Source organism: Choloepus didactylus, chromosome 16, assembly GCF_015220235.1.
Source record: "Choloepus didactylus isolate mChoDid1 chromosome 16, mChoDid1.pri, whole genome shotgun sequence".
In the NCBI taxonomy this organism is placed as follows: domain Eukaryota; kingdom Metazoa; phylum Chordata; class Mammalia; order Pilosa; family Megalonychidae; genus Choloepus; species Choloepus didactylus.
In genome coordinates this window covers 47,812,842-47,837,458 of record NC_051322.1, presented here as the reverse complement: position 1 = coordinate 47,837,458, position 24,617 = coordinate 47,812,842, and the positions used below count along the sequence as shown (strand labels likewise).

Sequence of the window (24,617 nt, the reverse complement as noted above, 5' to 3'; positions counted from 1 at the left end):
TTGCTAACTCTAAAACTGGATCAGTGGTGGGGTCCAGTTTTTAATAAGATCTGCTTAGTAGGGATCATGTGGTCTTGTATTTTTCTCATGTCTAGAAATTTTTGGTTGAATGCAATGCTTTATTTGTAAAAAATAATTAGTGGCTCCATATGATTTTATCCTCCATCAGAGAAAGTTTTCCCTTTCCTCTTTTATGCAGATAGAGTGAGAAGGTGAACTCTTCAGTTCAGTCAGGGTTTGAGCTTGGTTGGGGCTCATTTCAATAAGACTCAGTCTATCTTTGGTTTGTTCCTAGGCGAGGCCCTCCCAGCTTTTAGCTGAAAGACTGGTCTTTGTCTCCCCAGTCCTGAAGCCTGTAGGAGATTCATCTTCCCCCCTGCCTACCCTCACAAGTCATTTTATTGTACACAGGGAGTTTGGAAGGTCACAGTGGAAGAGTCAATTTAGTAAGTAAAAAATGGAAGGGGATACAATCCAGCAATTTCACTTCTCGGTTTATACCCAGAAGATCTGAAGGCAGTGACATGAACAGATATTTGCACACCAATGTTCATAGTGGCATTATTCACAATTGCCAAGAGATGGAAACAATCCAAATGTCCTTCAGCAGATGAGTGGACAAATAAAATATGGTACATACACATGGTGGAATACTACATGGCAGTAAGAAAGAATGATGTCATGAAACATATGACATGGATGAACCTTGAAGACATAATGCTGAGTGAAATAAGCCAGGCACAAAAAGAGAGATATTATATGTTACTACTATGAGAACTCTGTGAAAAATGTAAAATAAATGTTTTATATTGTAGAATGTAGGAGACCTAGAGATCAACAGCAACTAGTGAAGGGGGAATGATAATCTAATAAGAACAGATAAGATATAGAGTAATCTTAATGATATGGAAATGCTCAGGAATGACTATGGTTTATTAATTTTCTTGGGGTATGGTAGGAACAGTTGGAAGCAATGTAATTATTTTAGGTTATTTGTTTTTCTTGTTCCTTTGTTTTGTTTTGTTTGAAATGGTTTTTTTTTAAATTTTTTGATAAATAAAGTATAAAAAAAAAGGAAGGGGAGGTTACAGTCAAGGATCACTTTACCCACGATATAACTCTTCTGAGCCTGAGAAGTAAACTGTCCTGCACTTCAGCTCTCTTCAAGCATCTTGTTTTTAGCATCATTGGTGAACTAAAAATTACTGAGGCAGTACTACTCCAGCTAATCTTGTGAGTTAACATTTATTGAGCCCTTAATATAAGCTAGGCAATATTCTAAGTGTTAAACCTGTACTCTTTTTATTAAAATATCAATTCTAGATTAACTATTCTACCATTATAAATTTTCTTTAAAAGTAAACTATAAAGAAACTAAATAAAAATTAAAAATACAACAAAAATAAACAAGGAGAGGTTAGAAGGAATAAGTCACTCAAACCAATTTCTGTAAGATTTTTTTTCTCATTTTATGCCATTACATGACATTACTTGAAGCACATTTTTAGTATGCAACTCTAGAATTGAACCTCTTGTTATTGCACCAAATCTATAAAGACAACAAATACAGGATACCTTAAGGTATAAGATAGCTTAATTTCTTTTTTTTTTTTTTTTAATATTTTGTTTAATGACAAAACTGGCATTTACAGTGATGCCTTTTGGCGTATGTTTGATAAATACTCAATACTTACAATGTTGATAATCATGACAATTTGTTAAATGATGTAAGAGTCAAACAGCTGGGAAATAACAATTTGGTCCTAGTAGGGGAGAACAAGTTACAGGTAGTAGTTTTAAATCCACAGATGCAGCTTAATTAACTCAATAATCTGGACCCTATGTTTACTCTCTCAGGTATTAGCCAGTATTAGGACATATTCTTATAAAGAAAATCTTTTATGGCCACCTCAATATTGATCTACTTTCTACCCTAAATTCCTTCACGTGTTAAACAACTAAATATAAGATATGGAATATACAGTCTAGTTATGGACTGAAAGTAGGTGGTTCCTTAGGATTAGGAGAAAAAAAGAGTTTATTTCCTTAACTGCACTAAAACTTTTGGGGAATTCAGGATATTTGGAAGATGCCCCATGGCAACTAGTTGGTTCAGGAGAAGATGGTCATGGAGGCTACCTTAGAGACGGGCCTTGACCCGTGGGCTACCCTGGCATGGAGTGGTGAAGAGCCAGTGGGATAAGAAAGCAACCTCATTACTCTTGCATTCATGGAAAACTAGGTAGGATCAAAATTATCCTTTAATTGTGACTATAACCACCAATAACGATAGATTTGGCTGGGATCAATAAAGAAAATTCTTCCTAACTTGTAGTCTGCAGGAACTAGCTCTCTCTCCTGCATAGTTCTTTGCCTAGAAGGCTACCTACCTCAGCTGCACACCTCTGTCCTTGGATGGTTCCTTCCACAGCCCCTCTCCTTGTTTGCACAATGATTTTGTCAGATATATTTTTGAAGAGAATGAAAGAAAATACTATGCATTTAGATAATTGATTAATTAATTAAACAGGTTTTGTTTAATACATAGCAATTTCTATAAAAATTTTGTTACTAGATCCTAGATATTACTCCTTATTGTAACACTCTTGGTGAAAAAATCAGATCAACTTGTAATTTTTAACTTATAACACTTCCCCAGAAGTATCCCTTAAATTTTAGCATTTTTCCTATTCTATACATTTATATATTGCTGGGAAGCAAAATAAACTTGTAAAGCATATCTTCAGCATAAAAATACTTAGGGATTTATATATTACAAACCTTCAAAAAATTTAATGTAGAGATTTATACATGTGTTTTATAAGTAGAAATAAGAGAGACAGTTGAATTAGTACATAAAGTTTTTATTTAAAGTTTTCTCCTTTCAAGCAAGCTTCATTTACACATTCTAATACTGTACAAAATTTACATTCTCTGTGACTTATTTATTCACTTTTCACTTTCTAATAGGTTGCATCTTTCTGAAACACAGAAAGCTTTACTTACAGTTCTCATAAATGCTTTTATTTATTGTGGCTAAAATTAAAAAATAAAATGAAGAACCAGTCTAAGGAAAGTAAATATCTTGTATAAACTGTGACTTTTGGAAGAAATGGTGACAGTTGACAATAAAGGTTCTGTTCTCTTCATGATATCAGCTGGGATTTTCCTGCAAAGTACTGGGAACTTTTCTTTCTTTCTATATATTCATATGCTTTCAAGGAAAAAGTAATGAACGTTGATTGCACTGGATATATATCCTTATATATATTTTTACAACGGATCCTTTGGATCTGAACATACAAATAAATACAAAAACAATGAAGATTGCACTTTACTGTAGAAACGGCGCTGGATTTCAGTATACCCACTCTATCTTGACATGCTCTGCAATGAAAGCTAATCACCAAAGCATTTTAATCTGTGGCTTCCCCATACTGTTGTTCTGAATGACATGTGTTGAGGGATTTAACAACATCTCTGAGTGATTAAAAAAATATTTTATACTTTTATTTTCTGCTAACTGTCGTTGTTCAAGCTTTTAAGAGCTCGAAAACCAAATTGCTGTTTCTGCCAGGTTTGTCCTTTTGCTTTGCAAACTGCAACAGTCTCACGCTCTGCTGTCCAGATCCTAAGTTCCTCTGGCCCCTATAGACAGCGTAGCAGTTGCTCACTTAACTGAGTTCAAGCATCTCTGATGATAGCAAATGAAAGATGAGGAGTGGGAGAGTAATGACAGTAAGTCGTGTGCTTTTCAAGAGCCAGCCAAAGGCAAGCAAGAGGGAGTAGGATTCTGTCAGGCGCTGTGGTCGGTTCCCGCAGCTCTTTTAAGATTTGTTATGTAGTGACAGAGAGACAACTGGGATTGTACTTAAATTATCCTTTCTTTTCATCCCTGAATTCCTGAAAGCAATTTCCCTGTTTTTACAATAGGTTAAGTTTGGGGTCAGATGTATTATCCAACAGAATCTCTTCCATATTAGAGGACTGAATTTGTCAGTCCTATCTTTTGAAGCAAATAAGAGATGTGTTCACTATTTGTATACTACAAAAAATGAGAATGCACCAGTCTCTGTGAACTGGATAGTGTTATAGTGTATTTTGTTTTAATCTTTCAGATAAAATTGAGGACACAGAAATTATGACTCTGGCTAGCCTAGAACCCATGAAGCAGGAAGCAATTGCGAGAGCCAATACCTTTTTCTTTGCTGATTCCATGAGGTGCTGTAAGGGCAGAAGGTGTAGGTAATGAAGTTGTACAGAAATGAAAATGCCCCTCTTTTATCGTCTATGATTTTCTAGAACTGTGTTGCTTATGGAGTCTGTGAAGTAGCCAAAGGTTAGGATTACAGAATCAAGTGGCAGTTTCTGTAATGCTGTGGAAATATTTCAGTGGGTCAAATTTTGAATCATTTATGAACACAATATCCCCAAAACTTCAACAAATAGATCACATGCAGGTAGACTACAATGCACAATACTGATCTTAGGTCTCTCTGGAGGCAGTCTTCTGTATTTTATCTTTCTCCTTTCAGAAGTTAAAATCCACATGAGGAGTTTTTGTAAAACTGGGACAAGTTAAAACCAGGCTGAATTGGAAGTCTGTCACCACAGGAAGTTTGGTGTGATCTGAGTTACAGACACAATGTCTGCTCAAGAACAGGTCACTTTTTTTTGTAGTTACTGAGAAATCATTCATTAGAAACCAAGGGTGGGTTTTGACAGTTGGGTCCTAGGATGCATTGTTCCTATTATAACGTGACGTCACCTGTCATTGCTTCCCAGGATGTGATACTGTTCCTTCGGGGGTTTCCTGGCGTTATTTATTGTATGGTACGCAGGCAGGCAGGATAACGGTTGCACAGGCAGGGCCTGCGAGTGGTTCTGCTACATCTCCCTCAAGTTCTGTCCATGTTCCTTTTTCTGGACAGTAGCATATTGTAGATGACTTGTAGGCCCCCTGTAATGGCAGAACAGGGAGCAATCAGAGGAAGTTCAGAGAAGCACAGGAGCAGTGTTATTTAACACACTTACGGTAGAAAGAAAATATCTTTTCTCTGTTCCTGTTAAAAAATTCTAAATGAAAGCAGTGGATTTTAAAACTGTTTTATTCCAAGGGAAAAACTGAGACTCATAAGATTTCAGATCTTGTTATTTTGCAACTAGTAACAAAAGTCAAGCGCCTGGAACATTCTAGATGATCAACAAATCCTTTAAAAAATCGATCAAAAATTGAAATTCTCCAGCTGGTTTAAGTAAAAAGAAAAAAAAATAAGACAAATTTACCTTAAATATTCAAATAATTAAAGTCAATTGGGATTTAGATGGTTCTATTTCTCCAGTTCACTTTTGCCACTGTAGAGAATCAGAGTGGAGATTCAAATTCAGCTTTAAGTAAATAGGAAATGGCTTGCCTACACATTGATTCACTTGTTTTAAAGAGGCCACACAATAAATAAAAAATGTATTTAATCTTGTTTGTTATGTCAACCTCAGGGGCTAGTACTTATATAACATTTCCCCCCCAAATCAAAACTGCTTTGTTTTTTTATCATAGGTAAAAACAAACAAAAAACCAACCAATTGAATAATTCATTTATGAAAGAATACACTTGGTGTCTGGTTCCCAAATAGACATATACTCTTTTTCAGTTAGCAATTTGCACCAGCAAACAGACAGACATATGGATATCTATTTTATCCATATTTGCCTCCATATGATTAAAAACTTTCAAAGTTCCCCCTAAACTTTATACTGCAACCTTGTTTGATGCAAAAGAAATAAAAATAACTAATATTATTAAAACCCAAAATTAACCTTATAAGCCACCATGTATAAATACAAAAATATAAAACTAGCCATCATTATAAATGCTAATACCTAGACAACTAGACTTGATGTGTCTCCTAGTGTGATATAATTTGAACTACATGGCCACCTCCTCAGGTGCTCTTGTCAAAAAAAAAAAGAAAAAAAAAATGTAAGAAAAGAAAAAAGCTGAACTTAAGCCCTTAGGTCTAACTTCCAGTCTATGGGAAATATAGAGACATTAGTCAATTTTAGAATGTAGAATATTCTATATAATAACAGACGCTGTTTTTTCAACAAGTCAATGGCATGGGAAAAAAGTGGGGCAGGGGTAATATTTCAGAATTTAAGAGACTTATGAGACATAATAACCAACTCTGGGTAGAACCTGTGGGATCCTTACTTGAACATACCAATTTGAAAAATACATTTTCTTCAAGTCAATAGGGGACATTTGAATATGTACTGGATATAAAGGAATTATTGTTAATTCTGTTCAATGTGATAATGACAGTGTGCTTATGTAAGAGAATGATTTTTTTTTTTTTTGAAATAAATACTAAAGTCTTTAGTCTGCAATAACATTATATCTTGGATTTGCATCAAATTGCTTCAGCCAAAATGTTCACAAAAGGGGGATAGGTGAAGTAAGTATGGCAAACTGTTGATGTGTGTTGAGCTGAATGATAATGGGTTAATGAGGGCTCATTGTACTGTCAATTTTTGGGTATGTTTGGAAATTTTCAAGATAAAAAGGGGAAGAAAAGTGAAAAGCAAAGGCACATTACATATCCTAAATAAAATTTGTGGTTACTGAGAATTTATTCCATTTATCATCCCTTATTGGTCAGAAATTTTTTGGATTCTTCTACTCAAACAATTTCAACAGGACAGTTACAAAATCACTTCAGTTTGACTTAGTTGGAAAACCAGAAATAAATAAGCACGGAGATAGGAGAGAACAAGAGACCTACCTGCCCTGTTTTGATAAGAGTTGATAGGACCGCACATCAGCTCCACGGCAACCACACTGATTCTATTTTACTACGTAATGTAACTTACTGTCTGCATGTAAGCATGATGCTCTTAAAAGGTGAAAGTGTGGGTGATTACACATTTGGAGGGAAACAAACAGGAAAGGCAAGCACAGACACAAAGCAGGAGGGGTAGGCACATGTGGGTACGCACCATGCTCCAGCTGTAGCCTCCCACGAGGTAAATGCTGTCATCAAGCACTGCACAGCCAGGACCACTTCGACCCTCCAAAATGGGGGTCTGGAGAATGTTCCACTGGTCACCTTTGGGGTCGTAGCATTCCACAAGCATGACATCAAGGTGGGAGAAACCTGATGACACAAGAAAAAAGGAAACCACAAAAGGATAAACTCTCAGGGTCCCAATTCAAGGCCAGGGCTTCTTATAAAAAGAAAAAAAAAAGTCTAGAGCAAACAGGTGGGTAATTGTGTATCTGAAGGCTCACAAATGTATAAATCCACTAGTAAAATTGGACATGTCAGAAAAACCTAAAAAACCAACCAACCAACCAACACTGTAAAGGTGTTTTGGGTTAATTTGTAGCAAGTATTCCTGACCAAATGCCACTAGTAAAGGTTGCGTCTATGGGGTAGATCTTATTTAAAATGTCAAGGTTTATAATAATAATGGTTAAAGCAAGCATTTTAGAGAGTGCTTACAACACACTAATTACTTTCCAAGTGCTTTATATAAAGGGATTCATTTAATCCCCTTAATGAGCCTGTGAGATAGTTACTCATAGGTAATGAATCTATATTCATTTTATAGACTAGGAAACTGAGAGACAGAGAAAATTAAAGACTTGTGTAAGTCACACAGCCAGTAAGGAGCTAGGCTGAGATTTGAACCCTGGCGGATAGTCTGCAGAGCTCACAATCTTAAAGACTAAACCACCAGTGAAAGGGAAAAAGATATTTTAAAAAAAGGGAAGATTGCCACAGTAAAGAAAATCCTCTCCCACTAGGGAGAGAACTAAGATGAGCAACAGACAGACTAGGGTATTGGTATTTCTGGCTGAATAGTCAGGAAACGCAAACTTGGAAATATGTGCATAAAAATTATACCTGCACAGTCTTAATTAAGTTTAGGGGTAAATATGTATTTGGAAACATTTTTAAAAATTTTCTATCTCTAACCCATTTTTAAAAAATGGATATATTATTGTAAATAAATTCATGGATGGGGCTACGCTACCATAACTCAATGGTCTGTTTCCCATCTAGTTCAATTTCAAGGATCAAGGAATGTCAGAGCTGGAGGAGATTTTAGAGAACGACTAGACCAGTTTACTCATTTCCAGATGAGGAAACTGAGGCCAAAGCAGTTCAATAACATTTTCAATGTCACAGATCTTTCCCCTTTCCTGTCAAATTCAGTGTTATCGACATGCATTTCGTAAGTACAAAAAGTTGCATATATGCAGAAGAAAGGAGCCAAAACATGGCGCTAAAGATAGTATGCTCTAAATAAGTTTTTAATAAAAAAAGAAGCAAATAGAAGGAATTTGAGAATCATAGATGGTTTGATATTCAATTCTTAAGAGAAATAATTCTAAATCTGGATGCAAATACTACTAAATGTTTTCTTTAAGAAAAATCACATATTAGCTTCTTTGCACAGCTATATCTTAAAGTTCTTTATGATTACTGCTAAAAAACAATTTTCTGGAGAAAAAATCCATTACCACAACTTTGGTGATAAGGGCTAATTTATTTTACTGAATTCATTGTTACGACAAATTGTTTGTGCTTTCCAGTTATTAATGCTCCTGTTTTTTTATTTTCTGTAGACTTCATTATTCATTTCTTTAATGTGTATGGTAACATAAAAATAATCCTATCTGCAGAAAAGCCAAAAATAAATGCTTGCTCAAGGGTACTGCTAATTTACACAGAGTAGATTTTATTTGGTCAACATGTTTTTTACTTGGTTAACTATGATTATCTAACAAGAAACCCCCTTAGCAAGATACACAAGATGCAAATGTTATTGTGATTAAAAAAAAAAAAAAAAGACCTTTCAGATGATTTCCTCCAATTGCATACAAGCGATCATTCATTACAGCCAAAGTGTGGATTGCGCGTTTTGTGTTCATATCTTGTTTTCGAGCCCAGACATCCATTACCGGGTCATAGCAGTATAGCCACGGGACATATTCTCCATTGTGAACACCCCCTGTAAATTAAACGCATACAGACAAGTCGAGAAAGTGCCTTGGAACTGAACTTTGTAACAGAAAGTGGAGGGATGACTTGCCTGAAATGTATATCTTCCCATTGTGCACTGCTCCCGCGTGAGCTGCTAGAGGCTGTGGCAAAGAGGACACATAACGCCATTCGTTCGTTTCTAGGTTGTAGCACTCCACACTGGACAAGTAGCCACTTTCATTCCTTCCACCAATAACATACAAATGTTTGTCCAACCGACATGCATAGAAACTGGCTCTTCTACAATGAAAAACAACAATCCACAGTAAATCACAAAGGAAACTGTGAGATGTTACCTTTTGAAACAGGATAAGGACCACCCAGGAAGGAAAGGAGGTCCTTCCTGCTTCAGAAAGAGTTGCAAACTTTAAGAACCTACTCGCACAGCTACCTTCTAAATCTGAGGCCCTGTACAGTAATCATATGTGTTACCAACTATGGTTAATATTTTTTATATTAAAGTATAGTAAAGGAGAGATTTGCCAGCTCTTTTTTTACCTTGCTTTTTATACACCATTAAAGTGTTCATTAATGTTTGGCATATTTGGTACCTTGTAAGGGTATCATAGCTCAGTACGACAAAGTGAAAAATGAGGTAGATAATGTAACAATAATAAATTATCTTGACATTCAGTTTCTTTATGGTCCTTCAAGGGTCATTGTTTCCAATTTATAAGAAACCACATCATCAAAATTTTCTTCAATTATCATTTTTTTCTTTCCTCCCCCAATACTACTGCCAATAGAGCAACTTCTGTGAATTGCATATAATGATCAAAATTTGCTCTTTTATAACCAGTTACAGAAATATAACCTAAGTAGCCTTTTGGTGCTGATTCTTATGAGGCTGTAGGATACCTTTTGGGTCCCTTTCAAGATAGCGCATTGACGAAATTAGCTGGCTATGCCATCAAAGACAAAAGACACAAACTGTGCTGAAAGGATTGAAGACAGGGAAACAAATTCTAAGACTGATCAAAATCTAGGCATGAGATACTGAGGACTTGAGTTAGGGTGCTAGTAGAAGAAATGGAAAAGAGTGATGCAAAAGTTATTTTAAGTGATGCAAAAGATATTTTAATAGAAGAAGATGTAAGACTTGTTAACTAATAATATATGGGTCTGGAGGGAGAATAAAGGTTCAAAGAGGCCTCAATAATTTGGAGTTAGAGCAACCAGTTATAACCTTAAGCAAGTCCTTGACCCTTTGCTTTTTTCCTCATCGATGGTACTGGAATAATATACTTTACGCTGATAATATGTGGTCTGATACCAATTAAGTATAGTTAAGTGCCAAGCCCCTCAGAGAACATAATTCATGTTTGCTCAATTAATGGTCAAAATAAAAACTGATGACAAGACTCCTGTGCAATGTCAATAGCCAGAAGGGGAGTACTGGAAGTTTTTAATCAAGTAAACCTATATGGTCTGGAGATTTTCCAGGTTGTGTTTAGAAAGTGCTAACACCCTGTGATGAACAGTTTAGTCTCTGAAGTCAGAGTGCTTGACCATGCTACTTACGAGGCGCATGGTCTTTGACAGGTGACCGAACCCTCCTCAGCCTCAGGTTCTTCTGAAACATGGGGATATTAATGGCACTGTCTTCACAAAGTCATTTGTGAAAACATATACAAAGTGCTTGGCATAGCATTCAGCATTTTGTTAATGCTCAGGAAAGGTCACTTATTATTATCTAGATGAAAAGTTTTAAAAAATCAGCCATTGAGATGTTTCCATATAAGCTTTTACTAGTAATATTTAAGGGATGACTAAATTCTTTATGTTAGATGATTTGTTCTCACATAGGTTTGGTGTTTGTTATAGATGGTGATGTAGTCAGGTTTTTGTTTTATTTTAAAGTATTCTAGAATTGTCAGCCATTATTGATATTTTTAGAATAATGTTTTAACTATGTTTACTTCTACATTTCTTGATGCTTTTGAAAGAAATACATACTGTGAAAATTCTAAAAACAAGAAGGACAATAATGATAACAGAAAAAGGGGAGGGAGAAAGCAGGAAGGAAAATAAAGAGCAGATGAGCCAGATTTCATAAAGTAGAGATTGTTAACCTAGGTCAATGGCATCTCAGGACAAAGCTCTGAAATTGTAACAAATGTTGTATATGTTTATATGTTTATGCATATGTGGATTCCTGGTATGGAGGATTAAAACCTTACCCAAATACAATATCAAGTTTTTTAAAAAGTTGCAAAATTAAGTGAATACAGTTGGATCACTGGTTCTTTCCATTTCTTTAACCAGATTTCAATTGCTGTCTCATTGAATACAGTAGGTCAAAGTTATTTTATCAGTATTTTTACCTTCTCAAGTTAAAGTTTGATTGAAAAGACTGACACACGTTTATAAAAATCTGTCCTCCAAAGGTAACACAGATATGTATTTGCACCACTGACACAAGAATAGGTATGTACCTCTCTTCCATATTATTCTATGGCAGGTCTTGGAGCCTCTGAAATAAGGCATTTACTTATTTCATCAACGAGCCATCTTTAAATAATTTGGACAATGTGGGTGGTAAGTTGGTAATGGAGAGTTCTCTACAGAACTAGTTTAGAAGAGAAAATTCCCATTAGTCATTAGCAGCATGAAATCCCTCTGTTTAATGAAGTTCAGATTGTGAAGAATAAGAGAAAGACCTCTCTTTGTAAGTGTGAACTCCTTTTGTCTAATCTGAATTTCAATTTTATCACTTTTTTCATTTGGCTCTTTCCCCACTGTAACGTGGAGTCAGCCTGTCCAAACCTGCTGTCTTTTAGCCAAGGCATTCGTAATTTGATGCTCCATGTGTACTCCTAGCTTTATCCACACAGTGTCACTGTTAGGATCTAAATGGGAAAAAATCAGTAGGTTTCACTTCCTAAATGAAAGTGCATTTTCATGTAGAATTTTCAACAGCGAAGATTTCAAGTCTCTGACTTACTGCCTTGCATGACCAAAGTGAGAATTCATGAAATGCATTATAGAAACACCTGATAGTTAATGGTCTGTCAGCAACTGGGAACATTTGCTCTAGGCAAAAATTTCACCAAACCTGTTATCTCTTGGCAAGCTCCCTGCTTTTCCTCTCTTGAAGAGCTCACCTAATTTAGGCTATTTTATGTTTTTTTTTTTTTGAAAAATTAAGTAAACTCAAGATTACTGAAGATTCCTTAATGGTATTGCACTATTTGTATTTAAAATTGTTCATCTCCTCTGCCTCCCACCAGAGACAATCCTCAGTATTGCTGAGATAAATTAAAAACATGAACAATAACTTCTACAGAAGTATTTTGAACCCTGCTTATCGTACAAGTCTTTGTGAGTTCTTTCTGGCTCCTTTCTGGATGGTCAGAACCTTATCTCAGCTTGCGTTTTTAACTTTTATCATCAGGTTAAAATGATGGCAAAAACAACAGATTTTCAAACAGAATATTGTCTTGCCTTGTTTCTTGCAAGACTGTTAGTGACAAAATATTTAAATTTGGAAACAGATTTTGATATATTTGCTTCTAGTCTTTCACTTAATCTGTGAGGAGAAACAATGCTTTGTTGTTATTGCTGTCTAAAATGCTTTTTCTTTTGTTTCCTAGACTAGTTTTCAAGACCAAGATCTCCATAGGAATAAAGCCTAAAATACCTGCTTTCACTGAGCAACCATTTTAAAGTCACCAAAACATTTCTACTGAACCAAGTTTTCATTTTGTCCTCCCCCTCTTACCAAAGAATCAAATCCTAAATCTGGCACCAAAACAATTCATCAGCATTACACTGAAATTTGTTTTTGTCTAATCATTTCACTTAGTAAAATTAATAGCCAGCAGTCAGTAAAATTCATTGCAACTCATGCAATTCATGAGTTGACCACATGACTGGGTAATCTTAGAGGCCATGTACCATTTTCTTGCTAAACCAGAAGGCTATTCTGCACTATCAGGATAGCTCTTTGGAAGCTCTGTCTAGGTAACACAACCCTGGAATCTGTCCACACAGCTCTCTTAAGAGTGGGTTATCCCAGAGGTGGTTTGCAACCAGATTCTATTATTTGCAACTAGTTGGTAACTTTTCAGCACAGATTTAACTTCTCAGCAGTTTGGTAACAGTTGGGAAACTTCTGGTGAATTTGATTCATGAGCTACAAAATGTGAGACTAACACAGTTGAATGTTTCAAGAAACTTTTCTTGATCTGAAATGTCTCATATACTTTAGTTTCTTCTTTTTCCTTTCTTGTACTGCCAATTAATCCACATTGAACACTGATTTTACTTGCTGTTTTGAATGGAAGCATTGCAATGACAGCAAAATTTCACTTCAAGTTATGGATTGCTGCCTGGGTCAACAAACCCATAGGAGATACAAAGCTAGAAGATTGGGCATTTGTGAGATCTGCCTTTTCCCACTCAGCTCTGTAAGGAGCTCTTTATTTGGTCTATTGAGTTGATTGTTCTAAATCTGAAAAAAAAACACAAAACACATGACTTCTTTTACTAGGGACCCGACATGATATACCATAATGACTTAGAAAGAAACGTTAAACAGTCCATCCTGTCAATGGTGGCTGCCGGGTGCCGACAGACCATAGCAGATCTTTTTATCAGGTCAATGAACTGCTAAAAATTGTCTAAGTAGGACCCTGCCATGATAGGCCATACTGCCTCAGAGGAAGTCATTATAGACTATCAAGTAAACAATACACATTTTTAAAAAAATTGCTAATTAGGTTTTGCAGCAATACTTCCCCTCCTTAGGGGCTCTACAGTGAGATAATTGACCGCGACGTGAGTTATGCCTCCCAAGCTGAAGGCGTGAAGGTTAATTATCATGGTGTACAGCCCCCAGCAAAGGGGACCATGGTGATGAGATGCTGACATTTCACATATATTATTGATGTTTACTTTTTAAATAATTTTTAAAAACTTTTTTGAATTGTCCTGATTAAAGGGCAAAGTGATTCAGCTACGAGTAACAGCAACCAGGAAATCACCCCCAAAAGAGAGAAACAGGGTCCACTGGAGAAAGACATCATAGACTTTTGATTCATTGAGAAGTTCATAAGGCCATTAATTGATTTAGAGTATTTTTTTGAGGTATCTTTGAACTAGACCTTCTTAAACCTCATAATTTTTGGTGCATAGCTTTTAGTCTCCTGAAAGAGAATTTTAGTATGCTTATATGAACAGAAAGTTAATTGCTGAGTTTCTTTGTAGCATAAATTCACAGTGTCCTGCTGCAGTGCATAATGTGTACATTTTTGAATGAAAGGTATTGTCTGAAAATGTCCTTTTACATTGGAATTTAGGATTAAATCTAATTTGATCTCAGTGTAATCTATTTGGATGTTTAAAAAAATGGAGATGTTAAGGTGAGGGGTTATGAGGGAATTAGGAAAGGGAAAAAATGCTGCAGATTCCTTAAATAACTCAACTGAGAACCGAAAGTAGTTTGCAACTTAACTATTATATTGGAGAATTTGTTCAAGAGGTTATCCAGATATTTGAAAAGAATCAAATGTTCACATTTTAGCATGTGATGTGCACATGGCCTCATGCCTAGGTAATAGTCAGGAGAGGCAAAATATATATAAATAGTGCAGCCATCTTGTCCTTTTGGAGCTCGGTTAGCTGAGATAAACACTGCATATATAAATGAGATGACACTTTGCAAAACAATTAAAGAAAAACAACTAAAAGCAAATAACATTCTTGAATGCCTGATAAGAAGATGCTTGGGGAGGCAAATGTAAATGATTTCAGTCAGTGAGACTTGAAATCTTTGATATTGAAATTTCTGTATTTGAATGCACATCATTGTGAAAATGGTGTTTCATGTTTCAACTTTAGGATTTAAATATATTATCAGGGAGACTCATGGGATAGCCAGTGAGATTTTAGTTCTGTTTACAAGATATCAATGCAATGTAGTACAGGAAAACAAGTCATACAACTTTTTGTTTTCTTCTGATGTGAGGAAAAAATAATGAACTTATTTGACTAGTTTTCTTCATTGAGTTAACAAGGCAGCTAACCTAAATTGGCCAAGCTACGTATTTTGCCTCATATGTCTTTCATTTCCCTGTTTTTTGAAAACTGTTCAGAACCCAAGCCTCCTGTAAAGAGCCACAAATGTTTCGGGCACAAGAGATAAATGCTTACCTTTCTTGCATGGGTGGAAGTTGAATCCAGCTATTAAATCGGGGATCATATCGACTGACAAAGTTTGTACTGTGTTTTCCTGTGAAAATATATTTGAGACACTTAAAACTTAGATTCCTTTGTTGCTTTGCACATTTAATAATATTTTATAAGAGATCTCTGTTCTTGGATTTAACAGAGATGAATTAGACAGGGAAAACCTCTTTAAGTCAGGAGAAAAATCAATGTGCCACCCAAATATTTTCCCCTTTTCCTTTTTTGCTATTTTTGGAATGAGTTGACACAAAAATAAATCAGTCATAATGATAAAAGCAAGTATACCTGCCAAATCAATTTTTATCACAGTAGAAGGGTAAAAACTTCTGTATGTTGGTGTTCTATGTCTTAAAAACATGAAGTTGTTGTCTATAAATGATCAGTTCCTGAGATTACCTTGTTATTTTTATGGTTAGAGCCTTTTATTAATGATCTAAGAATTTAGCTGTGGTATAGTCTGCTCCTTTCCCATGGAAATAGTAGCAATCAATGTAAGAAAAGTCTGAGCTAGGAAATCAGTTTTATTCTAGGTATGTCACGTAAGTGTGGTGTCTGTACTTGGGGGAAGCCCAGTTGCTGTGATGTACCACAAGCGCCTTTACTGAAATAGGAAACATGAGTCCTGAGACCTGGTTCATCAGTTTATCCCTCTGTGGAGCCTAAGAAGCACAGTAATGCCTCCAAGGCATTAAAATAAATCTTATTTTGCATACAGATTGACAGCAAAGCAAGAAATGGAAGCAAAAGAGTGTATTACATCTTCCATGTAGCCCTTGAGATGACAATCAGCTAAAGCACCTGAGGCCTCAACTCTCCAAGTCTGCCTTTGTTCATATATGTGTAACTAAACATTGAAATACAGGCACCACACTTTAACCATGGGGTAAACAGATGGCGTTGTGTCCCATTATGCTCACACAGGCATATATACACATCACAATGATTAATTGTATAAATAAATATTGAACACCTACTATGCGTTTTACATGTTCTACACTCTCGGAGTATATTGGTAAACAACACAAAGTCCCTATCCTTATATATACATAAGCAAACATAAAATATATTACCAAGTAGAGAAAAATGCTATAAAGAAAAATAAAGCAGGAATTCATAGAGGGGAGGCCAGCTTAAATAGGATGTCCTCTGCAAACTGTGCAAATATCTGGAGAATGAGCCTCTTCACACTGCCTTAGGCAGGAGGTGTGAAGTACCTGGGCACAGGCAAGAACATTCAGACACATTCAGAGCAGGGCCAAGGTCCAGAACACAATGTGCCTTGTGAACCGATGTTGGGTGTTGCATTTTGTTATGAGCAACAGAGAGCCATTGGAAGGTTCTGAGCACATGAGGGACATGGTCTAATTTACTTCTTAAAATGATCACTCTGGCTGCTATGTGACAAATAGACTGTAGAGGGGCCACTAAGGAGGCAGAGGTTCTGTCTGGAGGCTCTTGTAATAGTCAAGGCAAGAGACGATGCCGGCTTGAACGAATGCACAGGAGGTGAGATATGATCAGATTTGCTACAGGCATAGCCAATAGAATTTCCTGATGGACTGAACATTGTTGTGAGAAAAAGTGAGTCATTAAGAATAGTTGTTAGATTTTTTTTTTTTTTTTTAAAAAGTGGAATTCTTTTTTTTTTTAATCATCATTTTATTGAGATATATTCACATACCACGCAGTCATACAAAACAAATTGTACTTTTGATTGTTTACAGTACCATTACATAGTTGTACATTCATCACCTAAATCAATCCCTGACACCTTCATTAGCACACACACAAAAATAACAAGAATAATAATTAGAGTGAAAAAGAGCAATTGAAGTAAAAAAGAACACTGGGTACCTTTGTCTGTTTGTTTCCTTCCCCTACTTTTCTACACATCCATCCATAAACTAGACAAAGGAGTTTGGTCCTTATGGCTTTCCCAATCCCATTGTCACCCCTCATAAGCTACATTTTTATACAACTGTCTTCGAGATTCATGGGTTCTGGGTTGTAGTTTGATAGTTTCAGGTATCCACCACCAGCTACCCCAATTCTTTAGAACCTAAAAAGGGTTGTCTAAAGTGTGCGTAAGAGTGCCCACCAGAGTGATCTCTCGGCTCGTTTAGGAATCTCTCTGCCACTGAAGCTTATTTCATTTCCTTTCACATCCCCCTTTTGGTCAAGAAGATGTTCTCCGTCCCACGATGCTGGGTCTACATTCCTCCCCGGGAGTCATATTCCACGTTGCCAGGGAGATTCACTCCCCTGGGTGTCTGATCCCACGTAGGGGGGAGGGCAGTGATTTCACCTTTCAAGTTGGCTTAGCCAGAGAGAGAGGGCCACATCTGAGCAACAAAGAGGCATTCAGGAGGAGACTCTTAGGCACAAATATAGGGAGGCCTAGCCTCTCCTTTGCAGCAACCATCTTCCCAAGGGTAAAACTTATGGTAGAGGGCTCAACCCATCAAATCACCAGTCCCCTATGTCTGTGGTCATGTTAGCAACCATGGAGGTGGGGTAGGCCAATACCCCTGCATTCTCCACAGGCTCCTCAAGGGGGCACTACATCTTTTTTTTTTTTTCCTTGTTTTTCTTTTCTTTCTTTTTTTTTTTTTTTAACTTTCCCTTCTTTTTTAAATCAACTGTATGAAAAAAAAAAGTTAAAAAGAAAACAAACATACAATAAAAGAACATTTCAAAGAGACCATAACAAGGGGGTAAGAAAAAGACAACTAACCTAAGATAACTGCTTAACTTCCAACATGTTCCTACTTTACCCCAAGAAAGTTACATAATATAGCAACATTTCTGTGAACTTGTTCCTACTATATCCATCAGAAATTAACAGACCATAGTCATTTCTGGGCATCCCCAGAACGTTAGCTTATCTGTTCTTCTTGGATTATTGTTCCTCCTTCCTTAATTGCTCTCTACTGCTAGTTCCCCTACATTCTACATTATAAACCATTTGTTTTACATTTTTCAAAGTTCACATTAGTGGTAGCATATAATATTTCTCTTTTTGTGCCTGGCTTATTTCGCTCAGCATTATGTCTTCAAGGTTCATCCATGTTGTCATATGTTTCACCAGATCGTTCCTTCTTACTGCCGCGTAGTATTCCATCGTGTGTATATACCACATTTTATTTATCCACTCATCTGTTGAAGGACATTTGGGTTGTTTCCATCTCTTGGCAATTGTGAATAATGCTGCTATGAACATTGGTGTGCAGATATCTGTTCGTGTCACTGCTTTCCGATCTTCCGGGTATATACCGAGAAGTGCAATCGCTGGATCGAATGGTAGCTCTATATCTAGTTTTCTAAGGAACTGCCAGACTGACTTCCAGAGTGGCTGAACCATTATACAGTCCCACCAACAAAGAATAAGAGTTCCAATTTCTCCACATCCCCTCCAGCATTTGTAGTTTCCTGTTTGTTTAATGGCAGCCATTCTAACCGGTGTTAGATGGTATCTCATTGTGGTCTTAATTTGCATCTCTCTAATAGCTAGTGAAGCTGAATATTTTTTCATGTGTTTCTTGGCCATTTGTATTTCCTCTTCAGAGAACTGTCTTTTCATATCTTTTGCCCATTTTATAATTGGGCTGTCTGTACTATTGTCATTGAGTTGTAGGATTTCTTTATATATGCAAGATATCAGTCTTTTGTCAGATACATGGTTTCCAAACATTTTTTCCCATTGAGTTGGCTGCCTCTTTACCTTTCTGAGAAATTCCTTTGAGGTGCAGAAACTTCTAAGCTTGAGGAGTTCCCATTTATCTATTTTCTCTTTTGTTGCTTGTGCTTTGGGTGTAAAGTCTAGGAAGTGGCCGCCTAATAAAAGGTCTTGAAGATGTTTTCCTACATTATCTTCTAGGAGTTTTATGGTACTTTCTTTTATATTGAGATCTTTGGTCCATTTTGAGTTAATTTTTGTGTAGGGGGTGAGGTAGGGGTCCTCTTTCATTCTTTTGGATATGGATATCCAACTCTCCCAGCCCCATTTGTTGAAAAGACCATTATGACTCAGTTCAGTGACTTTGGGGGCCTTATCAAAGATCAGTCGGCCATAGATCTGAGGGTCTATCTCCGAATTCTCAATTCGATTCCATTGATCTATATGTCTATCTTTGTGCCAGTACCATGCTGTTTTGGCAACTGTGGCTTTATAATAAGCTTCAAAGTCAGGGAGTGTAAGTCCTCCCACTTTGTTTTTCTTTTTTAGAGTGTCTTTAGCAATTCGAGGCATCTTCCCTTTCCAAATAAATTTGATAACTAGCTTTTCCAAGTCTGCAAAGTAGGTTGTTGGAATTTTGATTGGGATTGCATTGAATCTGTAGATGAGTTTGGGTAGAATTGACATCTTAATGACATTTAGCCTTCCTATCCATGAACATGGAATATTTTTCCATCTTTTAAGGTCCCCTTCTATTTCTTTAGTAGAGTTATGTAGTTTTCTTTGTATAGGTCTTTTACATCTTTGGTTAAGTTGATTCCTAGGTACTTGATTTTTTTAGTTGCTATTGAAAATGGTATCTTTTTCTTGAGTGTCTCTTCAGTTTGTTCATTTCTATCATATAGAAACATTACTAACTTATGTGCATTAATCTTGTATCCCGCTACTTTGCTAAATTTGTTTATTAGCTCTAGTAGGTGTATCGTTGATTTCTCAGGGTTTTCTAGATATAAGATCATATCATCTGCAAACAATGACAGTTTTACTTCTTCTTTTCCAATTTGGATGCCTTTTATTTCTTTGTCTTGCCGGATTGCCCTGGCTAGCACTTCCAGCACAATGTTGAATAACAGTGGTGACAGCGGGCATCCTTGTCTTGTTCCTGATCTTAGAGGGAAGGCTTTCAGTCTCTCACCATTGAGTACTATGCTGGCTGTGGGTTTTTCATATATGCTCTTTATCATGTTGAGGAAGTGTCCTTCAATTCCTACCTTTTGAAGTGTTTTTATCAAAAAGGGATGTTGGATTTTGTCAAATGCTTTTTCAGCATCTATTGAGATGATCAATTGATTTTTCCCTTTTGACTTGTTAATGTGTTGTAATACATTGATTGTTTTTCTTATGTTGAACCATCCTTGCATGCCTGGAATAAACCCCACTTGTTCATGGTGTATGATTTTTTTAATGTGTCTTTGGATTCGATTTGCAAGTATTTTGTTGAGGATTTTTGCATCTATATTCATTAGGGAGATTGGCCGGTAGTTTTCCTTTTTTGTAGCATCTTTGCCTGGTTTTGGTATTAGATTGATGTTAGCTTCATAAAATGAGTTAGGTAGTGTTCCATTTTTTTCAATGTTTTGAAAGAGTTTGAGTAAGATTGGTGTCAGTTCTTTCTGGAAAGTTTGGTAGAATTCCCCTGTGAAGCCATCTGGCCCTGGGCATTTATTTGTGGGAAGATTTTTGATGACTGATTGGATGTCTTTGCTTGTGATGGGTTGGTTAAGGTCTTCTATTTCTTCTCTGGTCAGTCTAGGTTGTTCATATGTTTCCAGGAAATTGTCCATTTCTTCTACATTATCCAGTTTGTTGCCATACAGTTGTTCATAATATCCTCTTATAATTTTTTTAATTTCTTCAGGATCTGCAGTTATGTCACCTTTTTCATTCATTATTTTGTTTATATGGGTCTTCTCTCTTTTTGACTTTGTCAGTCTAGCTAGGGGCTTGTCAATCTTGTTGATCTTCTCAAAGAACCAACTTTTGGTGATATTTATCCTCTCTATTGTTTTTTTGTTCTCTATGTCATTTATTTCTGCTTTAATCCTTGTTATTTCTTTTCTTGTACTTGGTTTAGGATTGGTTTGCTGTTCATTTTCTAGCTTCTTCAGTTGATCCATTAGTTCTTTGATTTTGGCTCTTTCTTCCTTTTTAATATATGCGTTTAGTGCTATAAATTTCCCCCTTAGCACTGCTTTTGCTGTATCCCATAGGTTTTGGTATGTTGTGTTCTCATTTTCATTCGTCTCTATATATTTAGCAATTTCTCTTGCTATTTCTTCTTTAACCCACTGATTGTTTAGGAGTGTGTTGTTTAACCTCCAGGTATTTGTGAATTTTCTAAGTCTCTGATGGTTATTGACTTCTAATTGTATCCCATTGTGGTCAGAGAATGTGCTTTGAATAATTTCAATCTTTTTAAATTTATTGAGGCTTGTTTTATGTCCCAGCATATGATCTATTCTGGAGAAAGTTCCATGAGCACTAGAAAAGTATGTGTATCCTGGTGATTTGGGATGTAATGTCCTGTATATGTCTGTTAAATCTAATTCATTTATCAGATTGTTTAGGTTTTCAATTTCCTTATTGGTCTTCTGTCTGGTTGATCTATCTATAGGAGAGAGTGATGTGTTGAAGTCTCCCACAATTATTGTGGAAACATCAATTGCTTCCTTTAGTTTTGCCAGTGTTTCTCTCATGTATTTTGTGGCACCTTGATTGGGTGCATAGACATTTACGATTGTTATTTCTTCTTGCTGAATTGCCCCTTTTATTAGTATGTAGTGGCCTTCTTTGTCTCTCAAAACATCCCTGCATTTGAAGTCTATTTTATCTGAGATTAATATTGCTATACCTGCTTTCTTTTGGCTGTGGCTTGCATGAAATATTTTTTTCCATCCTTTCATTTTCAGTTTCTTTGTGTCCCTGTGTCTAAGATGAGTCTCTTGTATGCAACATATTGATGGTTCATTTTTTTTGATCCATTCTGCGAATCTATATCTTTTAATTGGGGAGTTTAATCCATTTACATTCAACGTTAAAACCGTGAAGGCATTTCTTGAATCGGCCATCTTATCCTTTGGTTTATGTTTGCCATATTTTTCCCTCTCTCTATTAATGTCCTTTATTGTACCCATACCGAATCTCTTTAGTACTGAACCTTTCTCCAAGTCTCTCTGTCCTGTCTTTGTTTCTCTGTCTTTAGGGCTCCCTTTAGTATCTCCAGTAGGGCAGGTCTCTTGTTAGCAAATTCTCTCAGCATTTGTTTGTCTGTGAAAAATTTAAGCTCTCCCTCAAATTTGAAGGAGAGCTTTGCTGGATAAAGTATTCTTGGCTGGAAATTTTTCTCACTCAGAATTTTAAATATATCGTGCCACTGCCTTCTCGCCTCCATGGTGGCTGCTGAGTAGTCACTACTTAGTCTTATGCTGTTTCCTTTGTATGTGGTGAATTGCTTTTCTCTTGCTGCTTTCAGAACTTGCTTCTTCTCTTCTGTGTTTGACAGTGTGATCAGTATATGTCTCGGAGTGGGTTTATTTGGATTTATTCTATTTGGAGTTCGCTGAGCATTTATGATTTGTGTATTTATGTTGTTTAGAAGATTGGGAAGTTTTCCCCAACAATTTCTTTGAATACTCTTCCTAGACCTTTACCCTTTTCTTCCCCTTCTGGGACACCAATGAGTCTTATATTTGGACGTTTCATATTATCTATCATATCCCTGAGGTCCATTTCGATTTTTTCAATTTTTTTCCCCATTCTTTCTTTTATGCTTTCATTTTCCATTCTGTCATCTTCCAGGTCACTGATTCGTTGTTCAACTTCCTCTAGTCTTGTACTATGAGTGTCCAGAATCTTTTTAATTTGGTCAACAGTTTCTTTAATTTCCATAAGATCATCCATTTTTTTATTTAGTCTTGCAATGTCTTCTTTATGCTCTTCTAGAGTCTTCTTGATTTCCTTCATATCCCGTACTATGGTCTCATTGTTCATCTTTAGTTCTTTGAGTAGCTGCTCTAGGTGCTGTGTCTCTTCTGGTCTTTTGATTTGGGTGCTTGGGCTTGGGTTATCCATATCGTCTGGTTTTTTCATATGCTTTATAATTTTCTGTTGTTTTTGGCCTCGTGGCATTTGCTGAACTTGATAGGGTTCTTTTAGGGTTTGTAGACCTATTGAAGTCTTTATCTCTAATTTATCAGATCTACAGCTTCGTGGAGTACACTTTCTCTAACTAACCAGCAGGTGGCATCCACGAGCCACCTGTTCTCCACAAGCCAGTTCTCCCCTGCTTAGCCTTTTTTTTTGGTGAGTGGGGGAGTGAGTCTTGTGGGGCCCAATTGGTGTACCAAGCTTGCGTGTGTAGTTGGTGTTGCCTGCCCTGTATGTGGGGCGTGTTTCTGGGCAGTCTGGGAGGGGGGGTGGCCCTAACAATCAAATCTCCCTGATGATCCTAGAGTTTTAAAGCTGCTGCAATAGTCTAATCCTTCAGTTCAGTCCTGCCACAGTTTGTCTCTGCCACTGACCCACAAGTCTTTGGTATTGGCGTATGGCTCCTGAGACTTGCAAGTGGGCCCCTCTTCCAGGCAGTGCACCCCGGGTCCTCTGTTGAGGGATGACTGTGCTATGTCACAGGTGAGTGCCGTCCCCCCAGGGCAGTTCTGGGCTGCTGGGCTGTGTAGGGAGGCTCCCAGTCTGCTCAAATGATGGCTGAATGGGGCTTTGTTAATTCACACTGCTCCACCTTCCCAACTCTGGGACAATCAGCTGAGGTTGCAGGGAAGGCTAATGTCCACGCCCAGTTTTGTGGTGTGTGCCTGTTATTTGAAGCACTTCCGTCACACTGGGTTGTCTGGGGCAGCTCTGGGCTATGGGGCTGGCGATGGGCAGGAGTGTTTCCTGTCCACCAGGATGGTGGCTGTGAGCGGACACCCCCCTTTTCTTGGGAAGTTGTGGTGTTTAGTGAATTTTCTCAGCCACTGGATTATTGCCTTTTGTCTCAGAGCTCTCTTAGTTCTGCTCTTGACTTGACGTGCCCAAATTGCAATTCTTTGAAGCTTTCTGTATTGGGCTTCTTAGAGTAATTGTTTTAGAAAAAGAAAAAAGGATTAAAAAAAAAAAAAAAAAAAAAAAAAAAGGGCCCTCCTCAGAGATCTAATGGGTTATTGAAATGCTAATAGACAAAGCAACCAGGGCCATTAAGGAAAGGTCCACAGGGCAGAGAGATCAGCTTTTCTTCGGGATTTGCATATGCGCCTCAAGGCCTGAGCTCTGCCCTTCCCCTTTCTGTGTTCACCAGAACTCCAAAAATCCTCTGCTTTTATTTTGGAGTTTTTCGTGTTATTTTTTTTTTTTTCTATGCCTGTCTCCTCTCTGCTGGGCTGGCAGCTCTCAGATTCTCTGGTGTCTGGTCTCAGTCTATCTATGGTTGGAGTTTGAATCAGTAGAATGAGTTTCCGAGAAGGGCTACCACTGCAGTTCTCCCTTCTCCTTTCCGGAGCTGGCAGCCCCTCCTCCCATGGGACTGAGCCTGGCCGGGAGGGGCGCGGGTCCCCTGGCCGCAAAAACTTACAGATTTCGTTGATCTCAGCAGTTCGACATTTTCGTGAGTGTTGTATGAAGTATGCCCAAAGACAGATTGCTCTGT

At 37.0% G+C, this 24,617-nt stretch overlaps 1 protein-coding gene across 1 annotated transcript in view; it reads right to left on the bottom strand.

Moving 5' to 3' along the window:
• Positions 1-2,884: 2,884 nt before the first annotated feature.
• The window catches only part of KLHL14 (kelch like family member 14), a 110,065-nt gene continuing 88,332 nt past the window's right edge, over positions 2,885-24,617 (bottom strand). The window contains exons 5-9 of the mRNA XM_037806198.1: positions 15,205-15,283; positions 9,101-9,291; positions 8,861-9,019; positions 6,998-7,155; positions 2,885-4,960 (exon numbers count right to left, since the gene is read on the bottom strand). Coding sequence (XP_037662126.1) covers positions 4,820-4,960; positions 6,998-7,155; positions 8,861-9,019; positions 9,101-9,291; positions 15,205-15,283 — 728 coding nt within the window. The 3' untranslated portion in view covers positions 2,885-4,819. The remainder of the gene's footprint in view (positions 4,961-6,997; positions 7,156-8,860; positions 9,020-9,100; positions 9,292-15,204; positions 15,284-24,617) is intronic.